The sequence below is a fragment of the Crotalus tigris genome, unplaced genomic scaffold (assembly GCF_016545835.1).
Source record: "Crotalus tigris isolate CLP2741 ecotype Arizona unplaced genomic scaffold, ASM1654583v1 scf7180000020129.766959, whole genome shotgun sequence".
Classification (NCBI taxonomy): domain Eukaryota; kingdom Metazoa; phylum Chordata; class Lepidosauria; order Squamata; family Viperidae; genus Crotalus; species Crotalus tigris.
The window spans coordinates 382,607-408,596 of record NW_024097870.1 but is presented as its reverse complement, the minus strand read 5'-3'; the positions used below and the strand labels follow the sequence as shown (position 1 = coordinate 408,596).

Below are 25,990 nucleotides of genomic sequence, written 5' to 3'. Positions count from 1 at the left end.
GTATATAAAGGACTATATATACATAGATCTTGGTTTTGCTATGTTTCCATCTTCATCCTCCAGTGGAATGCTATAATATGGCAGGATTTCAGTTATTTATACAAGCAAATACAGTAGATTATCAAAGTCTGGTTTTGCAAAAGTGTTGCAAATCAAAATGTCATGTTTTGCTGACTTGCTAATTGGAAATGGTTATCCATCATTCAGTTAAATATTGTTTTAGTTTGATGATAGGATTAAATATTATGGAACAGACAAATGTAAAATTCATTGTATGCATTATATTTTATATTAAGTAAACAAATGTAGAATTACTTCACTCTCTAGTATTTGCTCCTTCCTCTTATATATGGAGAGTTCTACTTTTTTATCCTTCTCTATCACTTGCTTATCTTTTTCTCCAAATCTATGGCTTGATCTTTGTCTTCTAGTGATATCTCATTGAATGGATGAAATAGCAAATTATGGCTTGTAGCAAATAAGGCATGAATGTATCAAATTAGAAAGATGAAATGGAAAAAACTTGAAATCCTGAGGCTCTAATGCAGTGGTTCTCAACCTTTTTAATGCCGCAACCCCCAACCAGTTGTAAGTCGAGGACTACTCAACCGGTCGTAAGTCGAGGACTACTCAACTGGTGCAGCACCGTTTGCAGAATGGGACTTTTGGCGGGCTCAGCAGGGCAGAGACAGCCTGGACAATTCCTATTGGCTTTTGAAAGCCAATAGAATTAGACTCTATTCAAGAGAGTCTATTCTATTGGCTTTCAAAAGCCAATAGAATAAAAGGGAGTAGCACAGCTAAGGAAAAGGGGGAAAAAATGGCGGACTGCGTTGTTTGGCGACCCCCGTGAAATGGTCATTCGACCCCAAATGGGGTCCCGACCCACAGGTTGAGAACCACTGCTCTAATGGGTTAATAGCAATCTATGGCATGAATTTAAATCTCTCTAAATCACGTTGTATGTGTTACTATAGAGATGTTTAGTATTTATTTATCAGTTTGCCAAAACAGAATAAAGAGGTAAAATTGAAAAGGTAACTTTCTGGATTAATTTTGAATTGTGTCCAAATAAGAACATCAGATTTAATTTGCTCAGTTCATTGTCATCAATTCCAGTTTCTAGTCCCCAACTCTTAAGAAGTCAATGACTAGAAGTCATTGTACTTGCTCCACTGCCATTTTGCTGAATGGACAAATTACATCAACAGAAATAAGAGTGCAAATTCTGTACAAAGATTACTACTTTCCTGTTCAAATACTTATTTTCAGAATGGCTGAAAGAAAAGGACTGTTAGAATTGACTCTCAGAATATTTTAAACGATCTAAGATTTTTGTATCTGCAAACTACATAAGTTTGCATTGAGTTTTTGATACAAAGACTTAGTTTACAGCTTTAACTTTTCTATCTAAGCAACCACAGTTGTTTAATTAAACTATTGGATAATAGAAGTTTGATCCATAAATGTATCTGTGATTGATCTCAGCTCTTCAGATAGTTAACCCTGTATTGAGAAACTCTTCTTGCAGAAGGCTTAATGATAAGAGTTTCTTTACTGGAAATAAGAAGCAAGACACATATACACAGAATATTAGTTAGTTTCTTTACTGGATTAGTTTCTTTACTGGAAATAAGAAGCAAGACACCTATACACAGAATATCTGCTTATTGCACTATGTAACATTCAAGGTAACAGTCTTGAAAAATGCCTTCTAGTTTGGAATCAATCAGTGCTCTAGAATTTTTCCTCCTATTTTTTCAAGGATATGCTGGACTGTTCTCCTTTGGGTCAGGGAAAGCGTCTAGGCTATACAAGGGGTCTCTTAAACCTGGAAACTGTTGTAATTGAGCATTGTGTTGTCATTAAAATAGAACATCATGACACCATAAAATAGATTCCAAACTACAGAACACATTTCTCAAGATGACTTAAAGACTGTTATTATGCCTAAGTGTTCCCTTATTTGGGATTTTTACATGGATATTCCCTTTTATTCAAACATTTCTAAGGAGTTGAAGCGTTCTTTGCCAGCTGGACTTGGCTTGTCCGAAACACAGATCACATCTCATGGCTTTGACAATACCGAGGAAGGGACTATTGGAGCTGGACCTTTTCAAGGTAACAGAATTCAGTGTGTATTATTGGTAAATAAGGAGCCGTCTTGTAACCTTCAATTTAATAGAGTGATTTCAGCAGTAAAATGTACATGCTAGCAGTAATTGGTAACAAACAGTGGTTGAGAATCTAATGAGTATACACAAAATAGCTCTCTATGTGATTTAGTCCCCATGTGAAGAATGTAATAGCTTGCCTTTTATTTAAATGTGAAGTCTAATTCACTTCAAGTTTTGCTTCAGTTTCACCCAATATTTTGTGCATTAAAATATATTGATTAAATGAAGATGGATGTTGATGGCATATGTCCCATTTCCAGGTCCCTCATCATTACCCATGTCTCCTGTTATATCGCCTAGCAGTGCAGCAGCCTGCAGACTGGCTGGACAAGGGAATGATTTAGTTATTCCCAAAGGTATTCAGAGGTCTAAGCAGTTAATGGCTTTGCTGATATAATACTAATTCCCATGTTTACCTATACTTCCTTGACTTGTGATTAATTGCTATGGCTAAGTAGAATGCTACCTTTTATGCTGCTTTGGCTTACCAAATAACTACCTTTTCTGTTCTGCATACTATTTTCCTTCAGTATTAAGCATGTCCAGAGAAGCAATCAGTAAAATGAGTTGTGAGAAATGTTAATTAGAATGAAATTTTGTGTTAAATTTTATCATCATAATACTAAATAATGATTGTGTTGAGGAATCCTTTGTAATGGAAATACAATTTGCAAATCTATATCTATACAAATTTGCTGGTGTTTATGCCTTCTTTTAAAGTAAATAACAGAATGATTCTTGGTTTTATGAAAATTATATTACCACCTTTGAAATGCATCATAAGATGAATAAAAATAGATTCAAAAAGATACTAAAACTACTGGTATATTTAAAATACTAAAATAATAACATTTGAAAAAAGGCAGGAAAATAAGGAATTTACTGGGGGTATGCAAAATATTTCAAACTCAAAATTATGGAATCATTTTAAATTGTCATTTTGCAGTTGAATCAAGGTTGACTACCTTGGAAGTATTTCAAGCTCAAAACAATGAGGTTTTGAACTCAAAACTACTAGCAGAAATGATAGCTACTTTTGCATTCAGAGCAACTTCTTCACATTCAAAATGGTTTGGTGTTCAAAATGATTTATACTTCCCTAGTATTATTTTGGTGTTGAAAAGTTTATAATATAGGTGCCAAGCAAGCTCTTCTGGATGTGCTGGTATCCAAATGTCAACCCCCAAAATATTCTTTATTGTAAGCACAGGCTTGACTTTATTTGATTCATCACATTTGGAAAAGAATCTTCTAAGTTTTAAGTAAACCTTTGAAATGGCAAAGCAATAATGTATTATAATCGCATTGACAGGTGTCAAGTTAAAAGTAACCAGGATGTGATTACAATTAGGTTATCTCTATCCATATATCAGGCTAAACCAGGGGTATCAAACTGGCAATGTCACGTAGTGTGTCACGATGTATTGCAACTTTTTTTCCATTGCCTGCAATGGGGTGGGCATGGTTTTGCCACAAGGCATTTGGCCTGCAGGCCAGCAGCTTGACACCCCTTGGCTAAACAAACAAAAGGGCCAGCAAACTGCTACCAAGGTAATTTATGTTTTCTATGCCTGCTGGATTTAACATTCTCCAGATGTCCCTGAATTGGAATCCTCCAGATATTCTGGGCTGGTGTTTCTTAAAAGATCTAGCCACTATAGTAAATAATCAGTGCTGATTGGAATTATAATCCGAAACATCTAGACATTATCAGTTTGGGAAATGCTGCTTTAGATGGAATTCAGACACTCCCAAAATAGATTATTAATTACATCTATGGCAATCTAGATCAGGGGTCCCCAACCTTGGGCACTTTATGACTTGTGGATTTCAACTCCCAGAATTCCTCAGCCTGCCATGTAGTAGTAACAATTAATTAGTGGAACAACCTGCCTCCAGAAGTTGTGAATGCTCCAACACTGGAAATTTTTAAGAAGAGACTAGACAACCATTTGTCTGAAATGGTATAGGGTTTCCTGCCTGAGCAAGGGGTTGGACTAGAAGACCTCTAAGGTCCCTTCCAATTATTATTATTATTATTATTATTATTATTATTATTATTACTACTACTACTACTACTATTACTACTACTACTACCATACAGAGGCATTAAACCATGATTTATAATAAATTATGTTTATGCCTCTGTATGGTAGTAGTAATAATCATCATCATCACTGACCCTGTTGGGCTGAGAGAGTTCCTCAGATAGTCTAGACCAGGGGGTCAAACTCGCAACGTCAAGTGACATGTCGTGACATATTGCAATTTTTTTTCCATTGCCGGCAATGGGGTGGGCGCAGTTTTGGCATAATGCATCTGGCTCATGGGCCAGCAGTGTGACACTCCTGGTCTACACCCATGTCATACAGGGCTTTAAAAGAAGTTATCAACATCTGGAATTGCACCCAGAAGCAAACTGGTAGCCAATGTAGCTTGCAGAGCAGCAGTGTGACATGGACATTGAGAGCCCCAAGAACTTTCCGTTCTGCTGCATTCTGCACCCAATTGTAGCTTCCAAATACTCTTCAAGGATAGCCCTATGTAGACCAAATATTCCAGGTCTTAGATGACTGGGGCCTGAATATCTGAGTGCAGGAACTCCCAATCCAGGAACGGATGCAACTGGCACACTTCTGACCATGACTGCCACCTGCTCTTCGAATAGGAGTCAAGAGTACAGAAGTACCCTAAGTTGGGCACCAGGTTTCTTTGGGGTAGTGCAACCCATCCAGAACTAAAGATGTTAAAGAGTCCCAGATCTCGGAGCTCCATGCTCCCAAAGCCATTTGGTCTTGCTGAGGTTTAGTCAAGGCTTGTTGTCCCCCATCAGGCCCCTACAGCTTCCAGCATTGCAAGAAGACAGCGACAGCATCAATTGGTCACTAAGGGTGGAGATGTAAAGTTGTGTATTATTGGCATATTGATGATACCTTAAGCCCTGGTAGCAGATAATCTCACCTAGTAGCTTCATGTAGATGTTAAAAAGGAGTGGAAAGAGTACTGAGCCCTGCAGCTTTCCACAAAGGAGCAGCCATGGGCTGAATCTCTCAATCCTTATCACAAAACGTAGTTTTTGATTCATGGTGGCTTTACATGGTGGTCTGTTAGTTTTGGTAAAACATGAGCTTGTGATGAAAACAGAAGAGATGATGTGCCTGTCTGCACATTTCTGGGAGAATTATTTATATTTAATATTTAATTGTCCCTTAATACAACACATGAGAATCTTGCAGAATGTTTCGTAGTCGCTTAATTCTAAATTACTGCTAGCTATGATTTAAATGCAAGCAATGTTATTTTTTAGACTTTACCATAATCAAATTATTGTGCTATTTTCTTTAGTACGATGCTGAAAATAAAGTTGTTTTATCTCTTTAATACATTTAAAGAGCTCTAAATATGCTTTGATACACTTACCTGTATTTTATAAATAGGCAATCCAAGAGTGCAGCAGAAAAGTGGACCAGTTGTTCTAGCAGAGGAAGTAAAGAATCCAGCAATGGAAAAACTGGAGCTTGTAAGAAAATGGAGTTTAAATACATACAAGGTTTGTATGAGTTTCATTGCAGTAGCCAAATGATTCAGGTATTTCACATACCATGAATGTTGCATTTTCCGGAAAATAAAAACTTTTTAATTAAAAAAAATAAAATAAAGGCAGCTTCTCTGCTGTGGAAAAAAAATGTTGCATTTTCCAACTTGAAGGCTGATATGCAGTTAAAACAATAACCTTCCTCTGCTACAGTAATTTAATGGGAAGAAATGTTTTGCAGCAATGGTATTTAACAAGGAAAGCAATTTGTTTCCTATAGTTTATTTTTCTAAGGTTATTTTTAAGCCTGTGTTACTTTTCTTGGATTCAAATGAGACATTGAGAAATTATTAAAAAAAAAAAATGATGTTACTGAGCAGCCGTAAATAAATGGGTTAAAGCAAGCCTTGGGGTCATTCTAAGTATTTACCCGACAATTCCTGAATTGCTGAAACTTATATCATTGCTCGTACTTGCTTGTGGCTACCCTTTCTTGGTATCTGCAGGTTGCAGGGGCCTGGATGGGGGACAATAGGCTTCAGCTGAACCCTAATAAGACAAGAGTGGCTGTGGGCAAGTGTGGTCTCAGGATCTGGAGGTTTATTGTTGTTGTTCTGGATTGGGTGGCACTGCCATAGACCCGGTATGCTACTTTGGGGTTCTGCTAGACTCACAACTCCCACTTGAAGAGCAGGTGGCAGTCGTGGCTAAGAGAGCCTTTGCACAACTTCATTGGTGCACCAATTACCACCTTTTCTCGGTCACCCTTTAAGAATATTTGTAAGCTACAATTGGTCCAGAACGCAGCAGTGCAGACAATTTGGAGGCCCTGGGGTGGTACATGTAACATCACTGTTACACAAGCTGCACTGGCTGCCAATTTACTCTCAGGCTATTTGTTTATTTTTAAAGCCTTTTATGGCCTGGGTCCAGGATATCTGTGGCTCCATCTTTCCCCAATGAGATCAGCTCACTAGTGCTGGCAGAAGGGGCCAATTGCAGATCCCATCCACCAAGGAATTTCAGCTGGTGAGATCCAAAGAACAGCCTTTTCTGCCATGGCTCTACCCTTTGGAATATCTTACCACAGGACGTAAGATCCACCCTCTCTTTTAGTCGTCAGGAAAAGCCTTAAAACCTGACTATGCCAGCTGCCATGGTCTCCTGAAAGAGAAGCAATTGGCTGGAGATAGTTGGTACACTTAACAGAGAAGGCATCCCCACCTCTCCCGTCCAAACCTGTGTTTCCAGTCTGTTTTAATTAAAGTAATTTTCAATATGTTGTCATATTTGTATTTTTTTAATATTTGTAAATTGTTTTAATATTTGTATATTTTACTTTACTGTAAGCCGTTCAGAGTTGCTTCAAACGGCAAGATGATTGGTAAATAAATTTGATAATAAAAGAAATATTCATTACATAGCAAGTTTCATTGTTCTATATGGTGTTACAGTATACAGGTAGTCCTCGACTTACAACAGTTCGTTTACTGATCGTTCAAAGTTACAACATCACTGAAAAAAGTAACTTATAACCGTTTTTCACACTTATGACCATTGCAGCATCCCCATGGTCATGTGATCAAAATTCAGATGCTTGGCAAGTGACTCACATTTATGGCGTTTGCAGTGTCCTGGGGTCCCGGGGTCAAGTGATCCCCTTTTGCAATGTTAATGGGGGAAACCAGATTTACTTAACAACCATGTTACTAATTTAAGAACTGCAATGACTCACTTAACAATGGTGGCAAGAAAGGTCATAAAAAGAGCAAAATTCATTTAATAACTGTCTAACTTAGCAACAAATATGTTGGGCTTGAGGACTACCTGTATAGAGATTATAAAAGACAATTTATGTTAATAATTTAGGGTAGAAAATTTTTTATGTCACCATGCAGAAGGTTTCCAGTGAGGTTCTTTGTTGTTACTTTAATTTGGAAGAATTAGTTCTTTATTATAACTATCTTACCCTTAAGATACACATGTATCTACAATCAAAATGGGTGAAAAGCATTTTATTTCTGCAGATTTTTGTCTTATCTAGCAATTGTCATCTAAATCCTTAATGGAATGAAAATATTCTTCTCAACCTGGAAATACTCTGTCGGATTGGTAAATCTTTCATTTTAGGAAGATATAGTATAAGCCACAAGTGGTGTTTTGTTTTGTTTTTGTCTGTTTCTAGAGATTATGATATCTAGTTCACTTTTTCCGGGGGGGGGCAGAAAGTCACAAAATCCTACTTATTGAAAAAACCTTATAAATATATTTATATCATTTATGAATTAGTACATACCAAATATATTAGTGAGCAGATTGTGTTCACTTTCTCCCCATAAAGAAGGTATGGAGAAGAGAACAAAATATAAAGACTAGAAGATAGAAACGACAAAGTAAGCAAGAATAGCACCAATAGGTGCTTTGGGTGCAATCCCAAAACAAGTACAATACCATTTGAACATCATCAACATTGACCGATCACCATCTGTCAATTGCAAAAGGCAGCTTTGCTCAGAACAGGTGGCATCCTGCAATGATACGTTTAAGACATCATAATCATAATAAATGAGGTTTTTAAATTCTTAATTATATTTTTAAGAAGCAATACAATTCAGTTTTAAAAAATTCATATGCACCTTCCCCCTAGACATTAACATGTTATAGAAGACAGTCTGCATAATTTATTTACATCCATGTAGGATTGGTACAATTTTGCAGCCATTTCCAATAAGAATAGTCTCCCAGGTGAGGATATCTACACACAAAATTAAAAAAAATCTGTTTCAGAAAAAAATGAATTGCAAATGGTCAGTACATTCATTGTGCTTCATAGATTTTTTTTACTTAATCTACCCAAAAGAAAGACCTAACTTTAAAATCTTCTAAGTTCCATTTTAGAAGATACGATACTTTAAGATATTTCTATCTTAAAACACCCCATAGTAGCAATCATCCAAAATGACCTAACTCTAGTCAGACAAATATGCATATTTTTCTTTCTAGACTAAATCTACTTAAATCATCTTAATGTATCTAGAAGATAGTTGGATGAATTAGTGCAAGGAAACATGTTTTGCATATTCCATATCTTTAGTGACTTCTTATCGAGTAGTTTAATAACTATTGTTGCTATATTCAAGAACCATGCTAAAGTTTGTTGATTCAAATACAATAGGCGGCTGAGTTGCACTAAGATTTGTAATGTCTCTATGACCTGAACAGAGACAAGATCTCCCAGTAAACGATTCGGTTGATTAACTGTAATGTCCTCCTATTCCCAAATTGGAAGCAGATTTGAAAACAAGATTCAACAGTTCTTCCCAACGCTTGGTCAGTAATAGAGTGACTGAATGATGCTATATGTCCTACAGAAATAGGTGATTCTTTTAGCCAGTGCTTAGAACCATATATTTTGCTGTCAAATACAGTTGGCAGCCAGATATGTTGAATTTGAAATCAGGTAAAGCTTATACTTCCCATATTGCAAATGTTAAAATTTATGGCCTGCAACATATTATTTTAGCGACTTAGGAATTGTATGTGCATTCATTACTAGAAGGTTTTATTAGTACCTTGTTCAGTTGATTTTCAGCACAGCTTTTTCCCCCCAATATTAGATGAACTTATGGTTTAAAATTTAAAATTTAAAATTTAAAAGTTAAATTTTAGGAAGAAGTGTGTAGAGAATTTTAAAAAGCAAATGCAATATTTTCAGAATAATTTTATACTAATTCTATAACATGAATGATGTTACTTTAAATAAACTGAAAAACTTAATTTAAGCTTCTCTCTCAAATTTTACAGTGTACTCGTCAAATAATCTCAGAGAAACTGGGCCGGGGATCACGAACTGTAGACTTTGAGTTAGAAGCTCAAATTGAAATATTGAGGGAGAACAAAAAGAAGTATGAGAATGTCCTGAAACTGGCGCAAACTCTATCAACTCAACTTTCCCAAATGGTGCATACTCAACGACAACTTGGAGATGTTTTTGCAGACTTAAGTTTGAAATCGTTAGAACTCCATGTAAGATTTCATTCGCATTAATTATCTTCATTATCTGCTGAAATGCCTACATTTATATTTAATGCAACTTGTAAAGACATTGGATAATAATAATTGGTAGCTTAATGGAAATAAATCCAATAATATGTGCCTTCCATGTTGAATACCAATACAAATTAATACTGCTAATTTCAGTGTTCTCTCAAGATGTTCTAGGATTGGAGATGGTTATTTTAAGACATTGACCGTACTATTTTGTAATCTTGTTTTGTATTTCATGGATTTTATATCCAGAAATAAAAGCAACCCAGTCTAAGGTTGACTCAGCCTTCCATCCTTCCGAGGTAGGTAAAATGAGGACCCAGATTGTTGGGGGCAATGTAAATATATATATATATATACATTGCTTACTGGTGTACACCGCTTAGAGAGTGCTTGCACTTAAAGCGGTATATAAGTCTCATAAAATAAAATAAATAAAATAAATAAATATTGAAATCAAGAAGCATGTGCTAAGATTCTGGGAGTACTGGGAGAATGAAGAACATAGTTGCAATGATACAAACATATTGCAGATCAATAAGCTAACTAGGCTGCTTTCATATTGATAATTAAAATATCTTGATTACTGTTATAATGCCAGCACCATTTAATAAAGAATTAACTGTTCAAAAATTATATATTAACAGGAGGAATTTGGATACAATGCAGATACTCAGAAGTTGCTTGCTAAAAATGGTGAAACTCTGCTTAGTGCAATTAATTTTTTTATAGCTAGTGTGAACACTTTGGTAAATAAAACTATTGAGGATACCCTACTGACAGTAAAGCAGTATGAAAGTGCCAGGTAATGGCTTATATATTACTATTTATTTTAATTTAAGTAGTTATTTATTGAACTTTTTAACACAATGTAGTGTTGGGTCAGAATTTAGACACATTCTAAAAGCAGTTTTGTTATAATAAATAAAAATTTAGTAATTCATGAACAATAAAGGTATGGCTGATTTTTGAAGTTATCTTTTTATTCATTTGTTTCCTGCTTCAATCACAAAGTGAATGTAGAGACTTATGCAACAGGATCAAAACATAAAATAAAAATAATAAAACATTGAACAAGGTTCTGACAACCTTTGCAACAGTATAGTCTTTGGTCACTACGAAGTTTTATAACTATGATATAAAGTTTGCTTTTTACTAGATTTATGTTCTCCCTTTGCGACAAAAGTTCAAAACAACATACAGAACTTTTAATTGTTTTTCCTAATAACAACTTAGAACTTGGGTCTCTCCACTTCTAGCACAGCACCATAACCACTGTTGCATATTAGCTCTCTAATTAAATGTTGCAGTTCTGTGAATATTTGTACATGTTAATTCTTTTATTCTCAGGATTGAATATGATGCTTACCGTACAGATCTAGAAGAACTGAATCTTGGCCCTCGTGATGCTAATACTTTGCCAAAGATAGAGCAATCACAACAACTATTCCAAATACATAAAGAGAAATATGATAAAATGCGCAATGATGTATCAGTTAAACTGAAATTTTTGGAGGAAAATAAGGTAAGGAATTGTTTTAAATTTCTGTCAGAGATCAGTTAATTTTCATTGTTTAAATATGAATAATATGGGAAACATAACCTTAGCTCTCACTGGGTCTGTTTCTGCTTCAAATAAATTTGACCTACTGTTCATAAATATTAATTATTGATAGATTGATTATCTGCCCTCAAGCCATTTTTAACTCCTAATGACTACATCGTTTTTTTCCCATGACAATCTAACCCCAATCTTATCTTTCGAGTCTCCCAACTGTGTACTTATTGCCACTTTAACTGAGTCCAGCCATTTTGCTGCTGGTCAACCTCTTCTCTTTCCTTCCAGCTTCCTCAACTTTAGAACATAATTTGAGCCTGGTCATTTGTGCCTCTAGTAAGAACTCTGGGTTGATTTGTTTAGTTTATCTATTTGGTTTTTTTGGCTGTCTTGTCTAACATCAGTGTTCAAAAGTATCAGTTCTAAGTTCTTACTGTAAGTAAAAGTTTATGGAATGATAATCTACTTTGGAACGGCTCCAAATTGTAATAGCTCATAGTAGAAAATTATAGTTTATCAAATACTAACTGAAGTGAAAAAGATGTATTTATTGAATAAATGAGTAAATAAAAATAGTTTAAGAGGCTAAGTTGTAGGAAAAAGGACAAACATTTTATTCCCTGTCATTAGTAGAAGCATTTTGAGAAGCACGTGATAGTAATTCAATATGCTATTAACAGAAGTAATTACTATTATATTTCAAAACAGAACATGACCAAACAGGACTAATTTAAATCTGGTAATTCTAATCTTGTTTATGCATTTGTTTTCATATCTGTCAAATATAAATCTTGGTTTCCTTCCAGCATGGATAATTAGTGTAGAATTGTTTGCATTTTTGCTCATATTGCAATTTTATGAGAAGGAAGGTCAAAACACACAAAATAGTAATTATGGCATCATGATTGAAACCCCACCCCTTTAAATATTTGTGTGACCTCCATGCACACACAAAAGGAATGGAGGTTCAATAATAATCCCATGAATTTCCAGTTTCATACCCATTCCCCTGATATATAGACGTACAGATATAATACAGATTCATGGCAGTTTTCAAGAATAGACCGATACATTCATAGCAGTTAAAAATATAAACAAATTAAAACTAATAATTAATCAAGGGTATTACAATGCAATGTTCAATTAAAATTATTGAGATAATAAAAAAACCAAATCATAGCAGAACCAAATAAAATAATAGCAATAATTACATAAATATGGTTGATACATGGAGTTCTATGAAAAAGAAAGCAAATCAATTTGAAACATTTTATTAGAAGATAAGTGTGTTTCCAATACTGTTCCATTTCTTTGATATGTTACCAGTCATACAATTCTTCAGATATTAATGTGAATTATTTTTGTCTTCCCAATATATGTGCACAAACGGAGCACAAATAATGTCAAGAATCCCTGAGAACTATTAACACTATTATTTGAGGCTAATATATACTTTCAGGGTTTATGTTTTATTAAATGCAAATTTCATTTTCATACTTCCAGGTATCTGTAATTCTTCATAGCGAGCGTAAAAGAAATGAAAACAGGTAGTCCTTGACCCATGACTAGTCAGTAAGTGACTATTTCAGGTTATGATAGCACAGAAGAATTTTTTTACCAGTCCCCACAGTCTGGCCACCTCAGCATCCCTGTGGTCACATGATCATGATCTGTGTGCTTGGCAATCCATTTGTACTTTCAACTAGTTGCCAAGCACCCTGCAATCACATGATTGCTATTTGCAGTCTTCTCTGCCAACTTCCCCAGAAAGTCAATGGGGAAGTTGACAAGGTGGATCTCAGGTAAGTCTCTCCTCCCACATACCCTCTCCCGGCCCCATTGCACCTGTTCCAATCCCTTATGCACTCCAGGCACTTCCCCAACCCTTGCAGGCACCTCTCATGCACCCTCCCTGACCCATGCAGTGTTTTCTGAACCTCCCTTGTGCATTCTTCTGACCCACATGATACCTTTTATACAACCATTCACCCCTTTGCACCCCTTCCCCATATCATACCCCAACCCTTCCTCACACCTCTTCATTCTTTCCCTACTTATCTATCTGTGGGCTTGTGACTTGCAACTTCCTGCCAGTTTTCACACTGATTTTGTTGTGGAAAGCCAGCAAGAGGTTGCCTTACCTAATGATCACAGGATTCATTCAACAATGCCCTCCAGGACAGCGGGGATTGCTATCCCTAAACGATGTGAGCATGCTTTATGATCACATTGCTTAGATCCCAATTGCCATCGTCAGTCAAGGACAACCTGTATTCTGAAATGTCGAATTCCCACATTTGGTAGAAATAGTTTTCCAGTGAAGCAAGGAGTGCCAGTTTAGAAGTTTTGGTATGTGCTTCTAGCTAAGTGTAGTCCTCTGAGGTTTGGGGAAAATCCTGAAAGAGTGTGATATGATAGGTCTTTTAAGTGCCAAAGTTTATTTATTTTTATACAGAAGTCTTCAGTGAATTGATGGTCTCAAGACACATTAAACTACAGTTTCTACTGTTACTTGAAATTGCTGATGTGGAACTCATTTCTACATATTTTTCTGATGAATAGAGGAGCAGACAGCAGAGGGGAAAAAATCTGTCCTAATTTTCTCTATAATATATTTGATTTTCATTACCGTAGTTTCACAAGGAGCAATTCTTCTTATAAATCCCTACTTCTAGTCTAAAATAATTATAGATTCCTTTTTAGCTATCTAAGGTTGATGATTCATATGTTAAAGGAAATTATAGGTTTTATTAGAACCTATAATTGTAACCGAAAGGAAGATCCTAGCTGCTAAACTATAGTGGATTATTTTACTGGTCTGTGGATTATAAAACTTTTCATTCAAGTTAATTTTTTTGTGGATATAATGGAACTTGTAGAATGATCTGCTTTTCCCAACCCCAAAGGAACAGTGTGATTTTTGAAGTCTCATCATGGTAAATTATAGCCACAGGTACTCTGTACATGAATGAAAAACATTTCAGATTAATTTTGTTCCAAAGTTTTGAATAATGAGTTGATAGATTTGTGGACTTTTTTTGCATTTAATTGTTAAATGAAGCAACCAATTTGTTTTTGTTTCTCCTTGTGATATTCCCCCCCCCAAATTAAGATTTAAAAACTCAAAAGTCTCTGGAAATGAGAGGCCTGTTTTTCTTACCTTATGCTTGCCTCAAGAGCTTTTCTTCCTTCAAACAAGCAAAAAAGGCACGTATGTCCTGTTTTGCCTGCAAGTCTACAGGAAATGTTATTTATGTGTTAAGCTTTGGTGATGCAGGAAAGGAAATCTATCTAAATTCACACCTTTCTCAAATGTCTTGCTTTGACTTATAGTAAGTGCTTATTAGTAGCCAATGAGTATATAATATTCTTCTACTAGAACCTTGATTGACCTGTTGAAGGAATTTTGATTTCACAATCAAAAAGGAGCTTGTCAACTGTATTGTGTTGGTCATCTCAATGAAACTCACAACTAGGTTACTACCGTATTAACTGGGTAAAGCTAGATGCAATATATCTTTATTTAATATGTTTTCCCCCTTTCTGTTACTTATTTTTTCCAGTCCTGAATATTAAGTCTTGTGCTGAAGGAGGTCATAGTTCCAAACCAGCTAGTTTATACTGCAGACATACAAAGTGAGAGCAAGGGGATTCATAAAGTTATTTCCATGCCCAGATCTGTACTTCATTTCATTTCAATATTATATTATATTATATTCATTATTCTATGGGTAAATTGCTGACAATTAGTAACATAAATTAATGAAGAATGTTTTAAAATAGTCTGCCTACTAATGTAGGTAGCCTAGTATACTTGTCAATGTCTAGATTGACTTATCTAGAATATTAACCTTAGAAAATTAAAAAAAAATGACATAAATTCAATGCCAAATTTGAAAGTGTTAATTATGCATCTGGAGCCCTGTGTGTACCAAATTTAATTTTCCTTGGTTCTCATACATGTTTTTGAGAGCACTTTGGGAGAAAATATATAAATTATATAAATATCCAACTTTTAGATATTGACAGGCATCACAAGCAGGAATGAACCATTTAGACAAGCTCACAACAGATCCAATCCAGCTAAGAAATCATTGGAAATTGTAACCGCAAAATTTCAACAATTACTGTGTTTCAGGAATAAGACCTTTGTACTGTATAGGCCTTTATTCACCCTAAAACATTCCAGCTGGTAGGTCACTTCCAGTTCCAGGGTGCACATATTTATGTAATTGCAGTGCCCAATAGCTCTCTTAGTCAGGGTGCGTTGCCAGTCCTGTGATTGGGATATGGCTATCAGCCACAGCATATTGTTTCCTGTGCCTTATTTGTTCAGGAATGCCACTTGGGTGACTGCTGTCAAGAGAATGCTGAATGATCAGGGATAAAACTAAGTTGGACCCTGAAAGCCTTTTTAATCAAGTAATTGAATTATGAACCCAGAACTAGCTATGTAAATTACATTTTGTTGTATAATGTTATGGTGTGTGTGTCTGTCTGTGTGTGTATCTGTGTGTATATACATATGTATACATATATATATATATATATATATATATATATATATATATATATATATATACACACATACATACATACATATACATATACATATACATATACATATATATATATATAAATATATTGAATCCATGTTTTAATTTTTGCTGGGAAAGGGATAGGACATCTCCGATTCAGTTGAAAAGCAGGAGCAAAATCAGTATAAAATTGCTTCTAATTCTTCATCTGGTTGGAATGGAACCTAATATTTTCTGCAAGCAAATTATTCACTTTGGTATCACTTTGCTACCTGTAACAGTTTTTGAATTATGATTAGAAAATTGAGCCTTTAGGGGGCAGAGGTTCTTTTGGAAGGCCCAGTAGATTTGCAAGCAGATACTGCTGATTCCGTGAACTTGCATTTATCTCAAAAGGCTAGATAGGTATTGAGAAAGCACATAACTATTGTATGTATTAACCTTTTAAGAAAGGGTGTTGATACATTAGTTACAGCATTGTCCTGAACGTCCAGAATTAAACTTCTCAAATTGAGTTTTATACTTATACATTTCTTGTAATTTTAAATGAGAAATGTTAATGGATACAATAAGTATCTTGCCTATAAACAAGATGAAAATAGAAGTCTTTGGTAGAAGAAAACATTTTCCCATTGTGAAATGAGGTCATAAAACATGAAATTATGCTGTGGAAATTCAGGTTAAGAAAAGGGATTGCATATAAAAAAGAACCAACATGAGGAAAAAAAGAATTAAGTAAAAATATTCCATTAAATAGTACTTTATAATAGCTACAAAAGAAGATTTTCTTTTGTAGTTATATTCAAATATATGATGTTCTCATGCATTGAGTTACTAGGCAGTACAGTCTAAGAACAACAATGCAAGAGGGATTTTATGAGGATATCAACAATGTGAAGTAGCTAAATAGAATATGAAATTTTCATTGGCAGCAGATTTGATGGAAGCAAAAGGCAAAAATGTTGGAACAAGTTAAATTGATTCAATTTTTTGCTGTGCTATTATTTATGTCCTGTTTGTCTAGATTGTTAATAGTACCGTTTGTCTTTCATCACTAGTTAGCGAATGATGTGGAAGCACCAGTTGTTTAACTGCCTGGAATGTAATTCTATAAAGTCACTATGAGCTTTTCACTTGTTTTTTTTTTTCTGATGTTTTGTACATATGTAGCAGTATTGCCAGAACTATTAGGGGATGTATCTTAATTGCATAATGCATTATAACTGCATATATATGTCTAATTTATAAAACTGGATTTTAAAATCCTGTTCAGTCAGTAAAACATAGTGGTGTCTAGGTTTGCTGTCTGATTATTGTAATTGCAAATTACTTTTAAGTATGGCCATCCCACGTGTTTCACACATAAATCGGCTTTCTCAGTCTGTAGTTATAAGCATGTAACAGACACAGACTAGCAAAAATTGTGGAAGAAGTAGTTATGGAGTATAAATACTTTTATTTATTTGATTTATGAACACCTCACTTTTTGCACACTTAGTCTTACTGTAATGTGTTGCAACATTTCTGTAATACCTCTTATAGAGTTGCAAAATATGCTTACTAAAATCTTGTAATCTTGAATATTGTAATGTTGAAAGCTTTAGGATGGATAGTTACATTGTAACATTTTAACTTTATTATGAAATTGACTGGAGTGATAGGTGATAGAACAATCTCTACTTTCTCCTTCAGAATAGGGAGTATTGAAATATTCCAGTAGAATGTTCAGAAAAACCATTTTTGTTTCAACCTTGGCTCAAATTACTGTTTTTAAGGTTTCAAACAAAGACTGCAAAGTACTCAAGACATCCAGGGCTGTGCTGAGAGTGGGTTTTAAAAAAGTTCAACTGAAGAATTAAAAGGATTTTCTATGGGATTTGATCTTAGATTTGAAAAAGGAGATTGGAGACAATAAAAATGTTACTCGTGAGGAAGTTGGCCATGTGTCTGGATTGAATTAAATTGGCTGACCTAAAGATTTCCCTTGAGTTATGCTAGCAGGGTGGAGACTTGCAATCAAGCATTTGCAGGTACTTGCATTTCTCTGGGAAATTCTTTTCTGTCTGATTTATTAGAGGATGCACATACTCTTCCTTAGCTTAATCAACTACGAAAAATATAACAATAACAATTACTGGCTCTTATTCTTCAGGGTTACTATAGCTTCCTTTTTCCAATATCTTATTTTCAAAGAAAGAATTTTTTGACCCAGCATACTTAATGATAATGTGAAAAATTCCAAAATATGCATGTCTGGAGGATCAACGTAAATTACTTCTAATCCAGGGTCTATCTCTGAATAGGGCAGATCTAATACTACACATGTAGCAGAGCAGTATCATGTCTTTAGTGGTTAATTTTTTTAATATAATAATGTGTGCTTGGAAATGACAGTATGGCATAGGTTAAGGCTGAATTAAGGCTCATAATTTGATGACTTGATTGTGGATGAGAAGGCTGACCTGCCATGTATTACTGAAACCTGGCCGTGCCCAAGTGGGGCAGTCCCCTTTCTAATATGTGCCCAGCTGGGTTTCAGATGCAACATCAGCCAAGACCACATGGTAGGGGTAGTAAGGTGGAAGTGATCATCTGAAATACTTGGGAGGCACCCAGAAACACTGTCAACACATATACAAGTTGCTGAGTAAAATAACAAAGGTAAAGGAGTCCCTGCGGATTGTATTCCGTTAGTAGTAGCCAACTTTAGGGGGCAGTGCTCATCTCCATTTCTAAGCCATTAAACCAGCTCTGCCTAAAGATGTTTCTGCAGTCATGTGGCATCACGCAGCAGTGCAGAGTATGCAATGAAACATGGAGTGTTGTTGCCTTCTCACTGAAGTGGGATCTATTTATCTATTTGCATTTACATGCTTTCAAACTGCTAGGTAGGTAGGAGTTGAGGCAAATGACGGGAGCTTACTCCCTCATGCAAGGGTACAACTCGAACTGCTAGAGTATAGACCTTCTCCAGCATCTTTTAAGCCACTGAATCACCGCACTTCTTAAATTGCTGGATGCAAGATCCTATTTGTTAAGTTGGGCGCTAGGGATTAGTAGGACTGTTGCTATTGTATCTACTCTCCTGTTGCATAGTATTCTCCCTGCCTGACCTCTTTGACTCTGTGCTGGGTTGGCAGTGGGGTTTCTTAGGATTGTGGTCTTGTCTTGTTACTTAAGGGGCCATTTCTTCCCAATTATTTCTACCATTCAATCCAATCAGGCAAGATACTGTAAATATGCTTGGGGTCCCATTGGCCAAATAATGTCAGTTGGCAGGGCCTAGATGTGCCTTTTCTTCTGTAGCACCCACCATATGGAACACCTCCTTCTGAAGATCAGGATGGCCCTGACCATGCAGAATTTTTGTACGGCTCTGAAGACCTGGTTCTGGGACCCACTTCTTGGTTATGCTAGTTATTTGGGCTGATCTTGATCAACTGCTTTATAGTTTAACTTTTGAAATGTATGTAATTGTTTGGATTTTAACTTTGCTCTCTTGTCACTTATTAAAATGAGCAGCCATATGAATTGGATAAATAAATACATAATTTATTTTAGTAAATTGGGCCTGAGCGTAATGTGCCCATTGATGATCTTGCAATGCACTTTTCAGAGCTGAAGAAAGAGATTGTGGTTAGGAAAATATTAGTACATCTGCAAAATATAAAAAGTTGAGTACATTTCTTCTACATCACAAAAGCAGACAGACAGTTCCCTATTCCCTCAAAAGGAAATTATCAAGAGGATCAAGGATTATGTACCCTAATCAATTTAAAGATAATTAGGATAGTAAATATATTCATTTTACAAAGATTTTTGTAACCTATCATCCTTTTTGTCCTTTCAATAAATCTGGTTAATAAGACACAGGAGAATCTCGTTATCAAATATTACAACATGTATTCATAAAAAGCTGCACCATCAAAAAAAATAATCCACATAATGACTTAAGACAACATATGAGCCTAGCCCACAGGTCAGCAACCTGCGGCTCCGGAGCCGCATGCAGCTCTTTGAGCCTTTCCCTGTGGCTCCCAGCCTCCTCTGCCTTTGCAGAGAGAGACAGAGACAGAGAGAGGCAATTGCGCTTCCCTGCTTCTCTCTCTCTCTCTCTCTCTCTCTCTCTCTCTCTCTCTCTCTCTCTCTCTCTCTCTCTCTCTCTCTCTCTCTCTCTCTCTCTCTCTCTGTGTGTGTGTGTGTGTGTAAAAGAGAGTGCACTCACAGTGTTCTCCGAGGAGCTGAAAAGCTTACTGGGCGGAGCTCCTCCCTTTGCTGCGTCTCTGCAGGAAGCAGGAAGGGCAGGAGAGAGCTAGCTAGCCCAGCTAGGCTGACTCAGGAATTCTGGGAGTTGAAGTCCATGAGTCATAAAAGAGACAAGGTTGCTTATCCCTGAGCTTGTTGGACAACAGCTTGAAGCTTGCCAGGTGAGCAGCAGATAAGAGGGGGGGGAGAAAGAGAGAGAGAGAAAGAGAGAGGGAGGGAGAGAGAGAGAAAGAGAGAGGAAGAGAGAGAGAGAGAGAAAGAGAGTGGGGGAAGAGGAATGGCAGACCAAGGGCAAATAGGGAGGGAGAGAGAGAGAGAGAGAGAGAGAAAGAAAGAGAGAGGGGGGGAAGAGGAGTGGCAGACCAAGGGCAGATAGAGAGGGAGGGAGGGAGAGAGACAGAGAGACTCTTTTGACATCTAAAATGAAGATAACACTGCATGTATCCTTTTTTTACCTGTGTGTGTATGTAATTTTATTCTCTTAAAGCATTCTCTTGGTGATCATTGTTTTAATAGTATGGATATTCCCAAGAGTGATATTTTTACTTTTATTTTTAATGTGTGTGTGTGTGTGTGTGTGTGTGTACACACACACACACACACATACACCTATAATAAAGGTAAAAAAGGATATATGCAGTGTTATCTTCATTTTAGATATCAAAAGGGTTTTGCGGCTCCCGGTGTTTTGTTTTTGGTGGGAAACAGGTCCAAGTGGCTCTTTGAGTATTTTGGGTTGCCTACCCCTGGCCTAGCCAGTGATAGCCAAGAGCCTAAAACTAGGAAGCTTCATGACAAAGTGGGGTTTTAAGTCTAGATTTCCTTAGTGTTGCTCAGATATTTGAATTACAGGTAATCCTCAACTTACAACCACAATTGAGCCCAACATTTTTGTTGTTAAGTGAAACATTCATTAAGTCAGTTTTGCCCCATTTTACAACTTTTCTTGCCATAGTTGTTAAGTAAATCGGTGAAGTTGTTAAGTTAGTAACACAGTTGTTAAATGAATCTAGATTCCTCATTTACTTCGCTTGTCAGAAGATCACTGAAGGTAATCATGAGACTCCAGGACACTGTAACCGTCATAAGTATGAGTCAGTTCCCAAGCATCTGAATTTTGATCATGTGACCACAGGGATGCTGCAACAGTCATAAATGAAAAAAGATCATAAGTCACTTTTTTCAATCCCATTGTAACGTCAAACAGTCTCTAAATGAATTGTTATAAGTCGAAGACTACCTGTACATATTATAGTGGTTCTCACTTTTATAGACACTACTTTGTGTATAGATTATAGATCTACTTTGTTCCCACTATACATACTTTTGTCTTTATTTTCTTTGGCTGAATTAAAACTTAATCAAATGATAATTGTGATGTGTTGAAGTAATCGGTACAATTTCAGTATTTACAAATTATCCTTACATATCTCTATCCAACTGATAAGCTTACGCCAATATTTTTCTTAATTGATTGATGGTTGCTAACAAATGCAATAATAAAATATACTAATATCCTTATCAGAAAACAAAATAGACAAACAGATGCAACTGATAAAAACAGACACATGATCAGTGTATCTATTGGATAAAATAATCACCTACCTAAACAATCTTTTTGACATGTTGATGAACAACCCTAATTCTTAGAGCAACGAGCAAACAAAACAATGGGCGTATTTGTGTGTGGTGATAAGATGTAACATGGATGACTACAAATGAGCAAGATTGCACACATAGCCCTCCAAATTAGCTATGATTTATGTCATTCATAGTTCATTTGGTGCACCCACTCACAGGAAAAGCCTGTGGCGGGGTTCTGCTCATCTGTCATTAAGCCAAATTATGCTTAACAGGTCATGTGAGTATAGTCAGTTAAGTGCATCTATGCAGGTAAGGTTATATTTATCATACACAGCCTCTTCATTTAATTTGGCTTTGGTATTAATGGTAGTTGATATTTGCTTCTGTTGATGAAACTAATTTTTTGTTTTCAGTCTGATCGTTTCACTATAGAGAAAGACAATTTGTAAAAAAAAAAAAAAACCAACCCATATATATATTCATTTTTAATTTGATCTTTCTCCACAGGTGAAGGTGCTGCACAATCAGCTAGTTCTGTTCCACAATGCCATTGCAGCCTATTTTTCAGGAAATCAGAAACAGCTTGAACAGACCCTTAAACTATTCCATATCAAATTGAAAATACCTGGAGTGGATGCTCCTTCTTGGCTTGAAGATCAGTAATCGAACCACGTACAGATATCCATTGTTCAGCCCAGGATCTTCTATATCCAGGGAGAATCAAGCAACTTTTCTATAAGAAGGACTGTTTGTAATGATACTTGCACAAGCAGCTTTAATTCCTCCCCCCCCTCCTCCAATAATGAATACTATAATAATTTGGCAGGGTGGATGGATGTAACCAAATTAACTTGTCATTTCAGAATCAAAATGTTTTGTATTTAAGGGTGAATGGTTTTCTGTAGTAGGGAAGTATAGATTTGCACTAACATAAATATTTGTGATCTTTGGTAACTGTGGCAAGTAGGTGAGAAATTTTCCAAAGTAGGTGAGAAATTTTCCAAAGGAGATGCTCATGATTTATACCAATATCTATATTTTATATAAATGAATTAAAACTCTACAGATTCTTTTTCATGTAACTGTGTTCAAAAAGTATTTTTTTAAAAGAAAAACATTAAGCCCTTTAAACAGCTTCATTCACAAAATCAGTGGCTCACTGACAATATGAAATTGCAAAAAATGCCATTTTTTACACCTGAATCTTTCTAACGTATGCTTAAAAATACTAAATGTCAAGTTTCCATTTTGAGCTGAATCCTTTTTTTATCATTATAAAGAACCACCTTAAGAAAGTAGTCTTAGTTGTACTACTTCAATGTTTAACTCTCTATGAAATCATACCTTACTTGTCTGAAATTCAAAAGTGCCTTTTGAAATACTCTTTCTACTCTTCTATACAAAATATATCTTTACAAAACCCTTTCTAGATTTATGGTTTTTTTTAAAAAAAAAAAAAGACTAAGGCCAGTCTAGTTTGTATTCTTCTGTTTGACTCGCAGACCATGTCACTTGAGTGGGACAGAGTCTGTTTTTTTAATCAGTAGCTGTTACAAGTACAAGTTTGTTACTTTATCATAGCCGGTCAAAATTTATTGTTTTGGAGCATCATTGTTTGCACACTTTCTACTGCTTTTTCTGTTTATATAAATGAAGTACTTAAAATAACTTATCTCAGCTAAATGAATTGTACAATTATGTATTATATGTTGAAACAAATTCAGTTGCTTCTTTAATGGTTTTGTTTCAATCTTAAAGTAAAATGTTTATCAAGTATACTTTAAATCATTCCTTGCTGCGTTCTTGTCCATTATGTTTTTGTTGCTGGGTTCTGTCTTGAAGTAAAGTTGGTTTCCCAGAGTATATTTCATTATTAGCACTTATTCATACTAACAGAAATTAGCACAATACATATATATCTAGAAGTAACATCCTTCTAGAGCAGCGGTTCTCAACCTGTGGGTCGCGACCCCTTTGGGGGTCGAACGACCATTTCACAGGGGTCGCCTAAGACCATCGGAAAACACATATTTCCGATGGTCTTAGGAACTGAGACACTGCCAAAGCTGCCGCCGCCACTTCAGGAACATGCAGTGGACAAGCTAAGGAAAGGAACTGAATGAGGAGAGGGGGCGTGCCCGCTTGCGTGTTTGTGTGTGCATTTGTGTAGAGTCACTATTTTCAACTCCCAATATTACGAAGAAAAAAAAGATTGATGTGAATAAAATGTGGAAGACAAGCGCTGTGTGTGTGTGCGCGCGCGCGCATACGGTGTTAACCATATTCTTTCCCTCATGCGTCTTGAGCCGCGACGCCAATAACCGTCTGCTTTCAGTTTGTGACGACCAGGGCTCTTCCCTCTTTTTCCATCCCTGCTTCGAGCAAAACATTGAAAACCATACGACACCGAGAGGCGTGCATCCCGTTGGCAAGGCTCAGGAGAAGCGCCAGGATCAGTGCCCCTTTCTGCCTGATCTAGACCGGGACAGCTCAGGGGAAGTGCCAGGATCACCGCTCCTTTCTGCCTGATCAGTGCTTCTCCGAGGCCAGGAGAACTTGGCCCCTTTCCGCCTGATCGGCGCTTCTCCGAGACTGGGAGAGCTCGGCCCCTTTCTGCCTGATCGAGGCTGGGAGAGCTCAGGGGAAGCGCCAGGATCAGCTCCCCTTTCTGCCTGATCGGTGCTTCTCCGAGACCAGGAGAGCTCGGCCCCTTTCCGCCTGATCGATGCTTCTCTGAAGCTGGGAGAGCTCAGGGGAAGCGCCAGGATCAGCTCCCCATTCTGCCTGATCGGCGCCGGGCAGCGCGGGGGCGCCAGGGACCCCGATGATGCAGCAGCGGCCACTGCTGCTGCCGCCACCGCACTGCCCGGTGCCGATCAGGCAGAAAGGGGAGCTGATCCTGGCGCTTCCCCTGAGCTCTCCCAGCCTCGGAGAAGCATCAATCAGGCGGAAAGTCTCCCCCGCGCCGCCCAGCCCACCTCCCTTGCCATCAAAGGCCACCTTGGCCCTCTGGCGCCCGGCGCAGCCGTGGGGCTGCCAGGCAGGAGCGGCTCCTTCCTGGCTTGCCGGGCTCTGGGCCTCAGAAGCGGTCAGGAGGTGGGAAAGAGGGCAAGGCAGCAGCAATGTCCGCATGTGCATCGGAGGCCAGCCGGCCGGGCCGGAAGGGGAGAAGCAGTGCCTTCCGAGCGGGAGCTGGTGCTCTGGCTGCACCCCTCTCACGTGCGGTGGGCTGCACGGCATGGAAAGGGGCTCCTGCGATCCCGCCGCTGCGATGGCTGGAGGGGCGGGCAGGTCCCAGGGGAGTGGCTGGGAAAGGGCAAGAGGTGCCGGGATGAGGATGGGGGGCTCCAGGTTGGCGGATGTGAGAGGGCGGCCAGCGACTCTACGCGGGACTTCCAAGCCCCAGAGCTGCCGCCGCTTGGCTCTCCACCAGAGCCTCCTCCCCTCCCTGGGCAATGTTGCGGAGCTGCTTGTGTGTCCTTGGCAGCGCCTCCCCCCTTCAATCTCCTTCCTTCTCCATCTCCTTCCTTTCCTCTTCAACCTTCCTTCCATCTCCATCCTTTCCCCTTCAATCTCCTTCCTTCCCCCTTCAATCTATTTCCTTCTCCATATCCTTCCTTTCCCCTTCAATCTTCCTTCCTTCCTTCCATCTCCATCCCTTCCCCTTCAATCTCTCTCCTTCCTTCCTTCATTCCTTCCCTCCTTCCCCATTCAATCTCCTTCCTTTCCCCTTCAATCTTCCTTCCATCTCCATCCCTTCCCCTTCAATCTCTCTTTCCTTCCTTCTTTCCTTCCCCCTTCAATCCCCTTTCTTCTCCATCTCCTTCCTTTCCCCTTCAATCATCCTTCCATCTCCATCTCCATCCCTTCCCCTTCAATCTCTCCTTCTTTCCTTCCCCCTTCAATCTCCTTCCTTCTCCATCTCCTTCCTTTCCCCTTCAATCTTCCTTCCTTCCCTCCCTCCCAACATTTTTGAGCAAGGAAGAGTAAGCTTCTCCATCAAGCATTGCTATATTGTTTTTGTGATTAATCACTATGCTTTAATTATGTTCAATTCGTAACAATGAAAATACATCCTGCATATCAGATATTTACATTACGATTCATAACAGTAGCAAAATTACAGTTATGAAATAGCAACAAAAATAATTTTATGGTTGGGGGTCACCACAACATGAGGAACTGTATTAAGGGGTCGCGGCATTAGAAAGGTTGAGAACCACTGTTCTAGAGTCTTGCGTAAAACAAATGAAAATACTTTGTAGGCTTTTCGATTTACTTCATT

The 25,990-nt window shown here is 37.4% G+C and overlaps 1 protein-coding gene across 5 annotated transcripts in view; it reads left to right on the top strand.

Moving 5' to 3' along the window:
• The window catches only part of ARFIP1 (ADP ribosylation factor interacting protein 1), a 43,998-nt gene extending 20,433 nt beyond the window's left edge, over positions 1 to 23,565 (top strand). For 3 of the 5 annotated variants that reach the window (XM_039365583.1, XM_039365584.1, XM_039365585.1), the window contains 7 exons: positions 2,013 to 2,121; positions 2,438 to 2,533; positions 5,615 to 5,727; positions 9,517 to 9,738; positions 10,407 to 10,564; positions 11,110 to 11,284; positions 22,213 to 23,565. In XM_039365583.1, coding sequence (XP_039221517.1) covers positions 2,013 to 2,121; positions 2,438 to 2,533; positions 5,615 to 5,727; positions 9,517 to 9,738; positions 10,407 to 10,564; positions 11,110 to 11,284; positions 22,213 to 22,368 — 1,029 coding nt within the window. In that variant the 3' untranslated portion in view covers positions 22,369 to 23,565. The remainder of the gene's footprint in view (positions 1 to 2,012; positions 2,122 to 2,437; positions 2,534 to 5,614; positions 5,728 to 9,516; positions 9,739 to 10,406; positions 10,565 to 11,109; positions 11,285 to 22,212) is intronic. The other 2 variants (XM_039365587.1, XM_039365586.1) reach the window with 2 other exon arrangements.
• Positions 23,566 to 25,990: the final 2,425 nt, after the last annotated feature.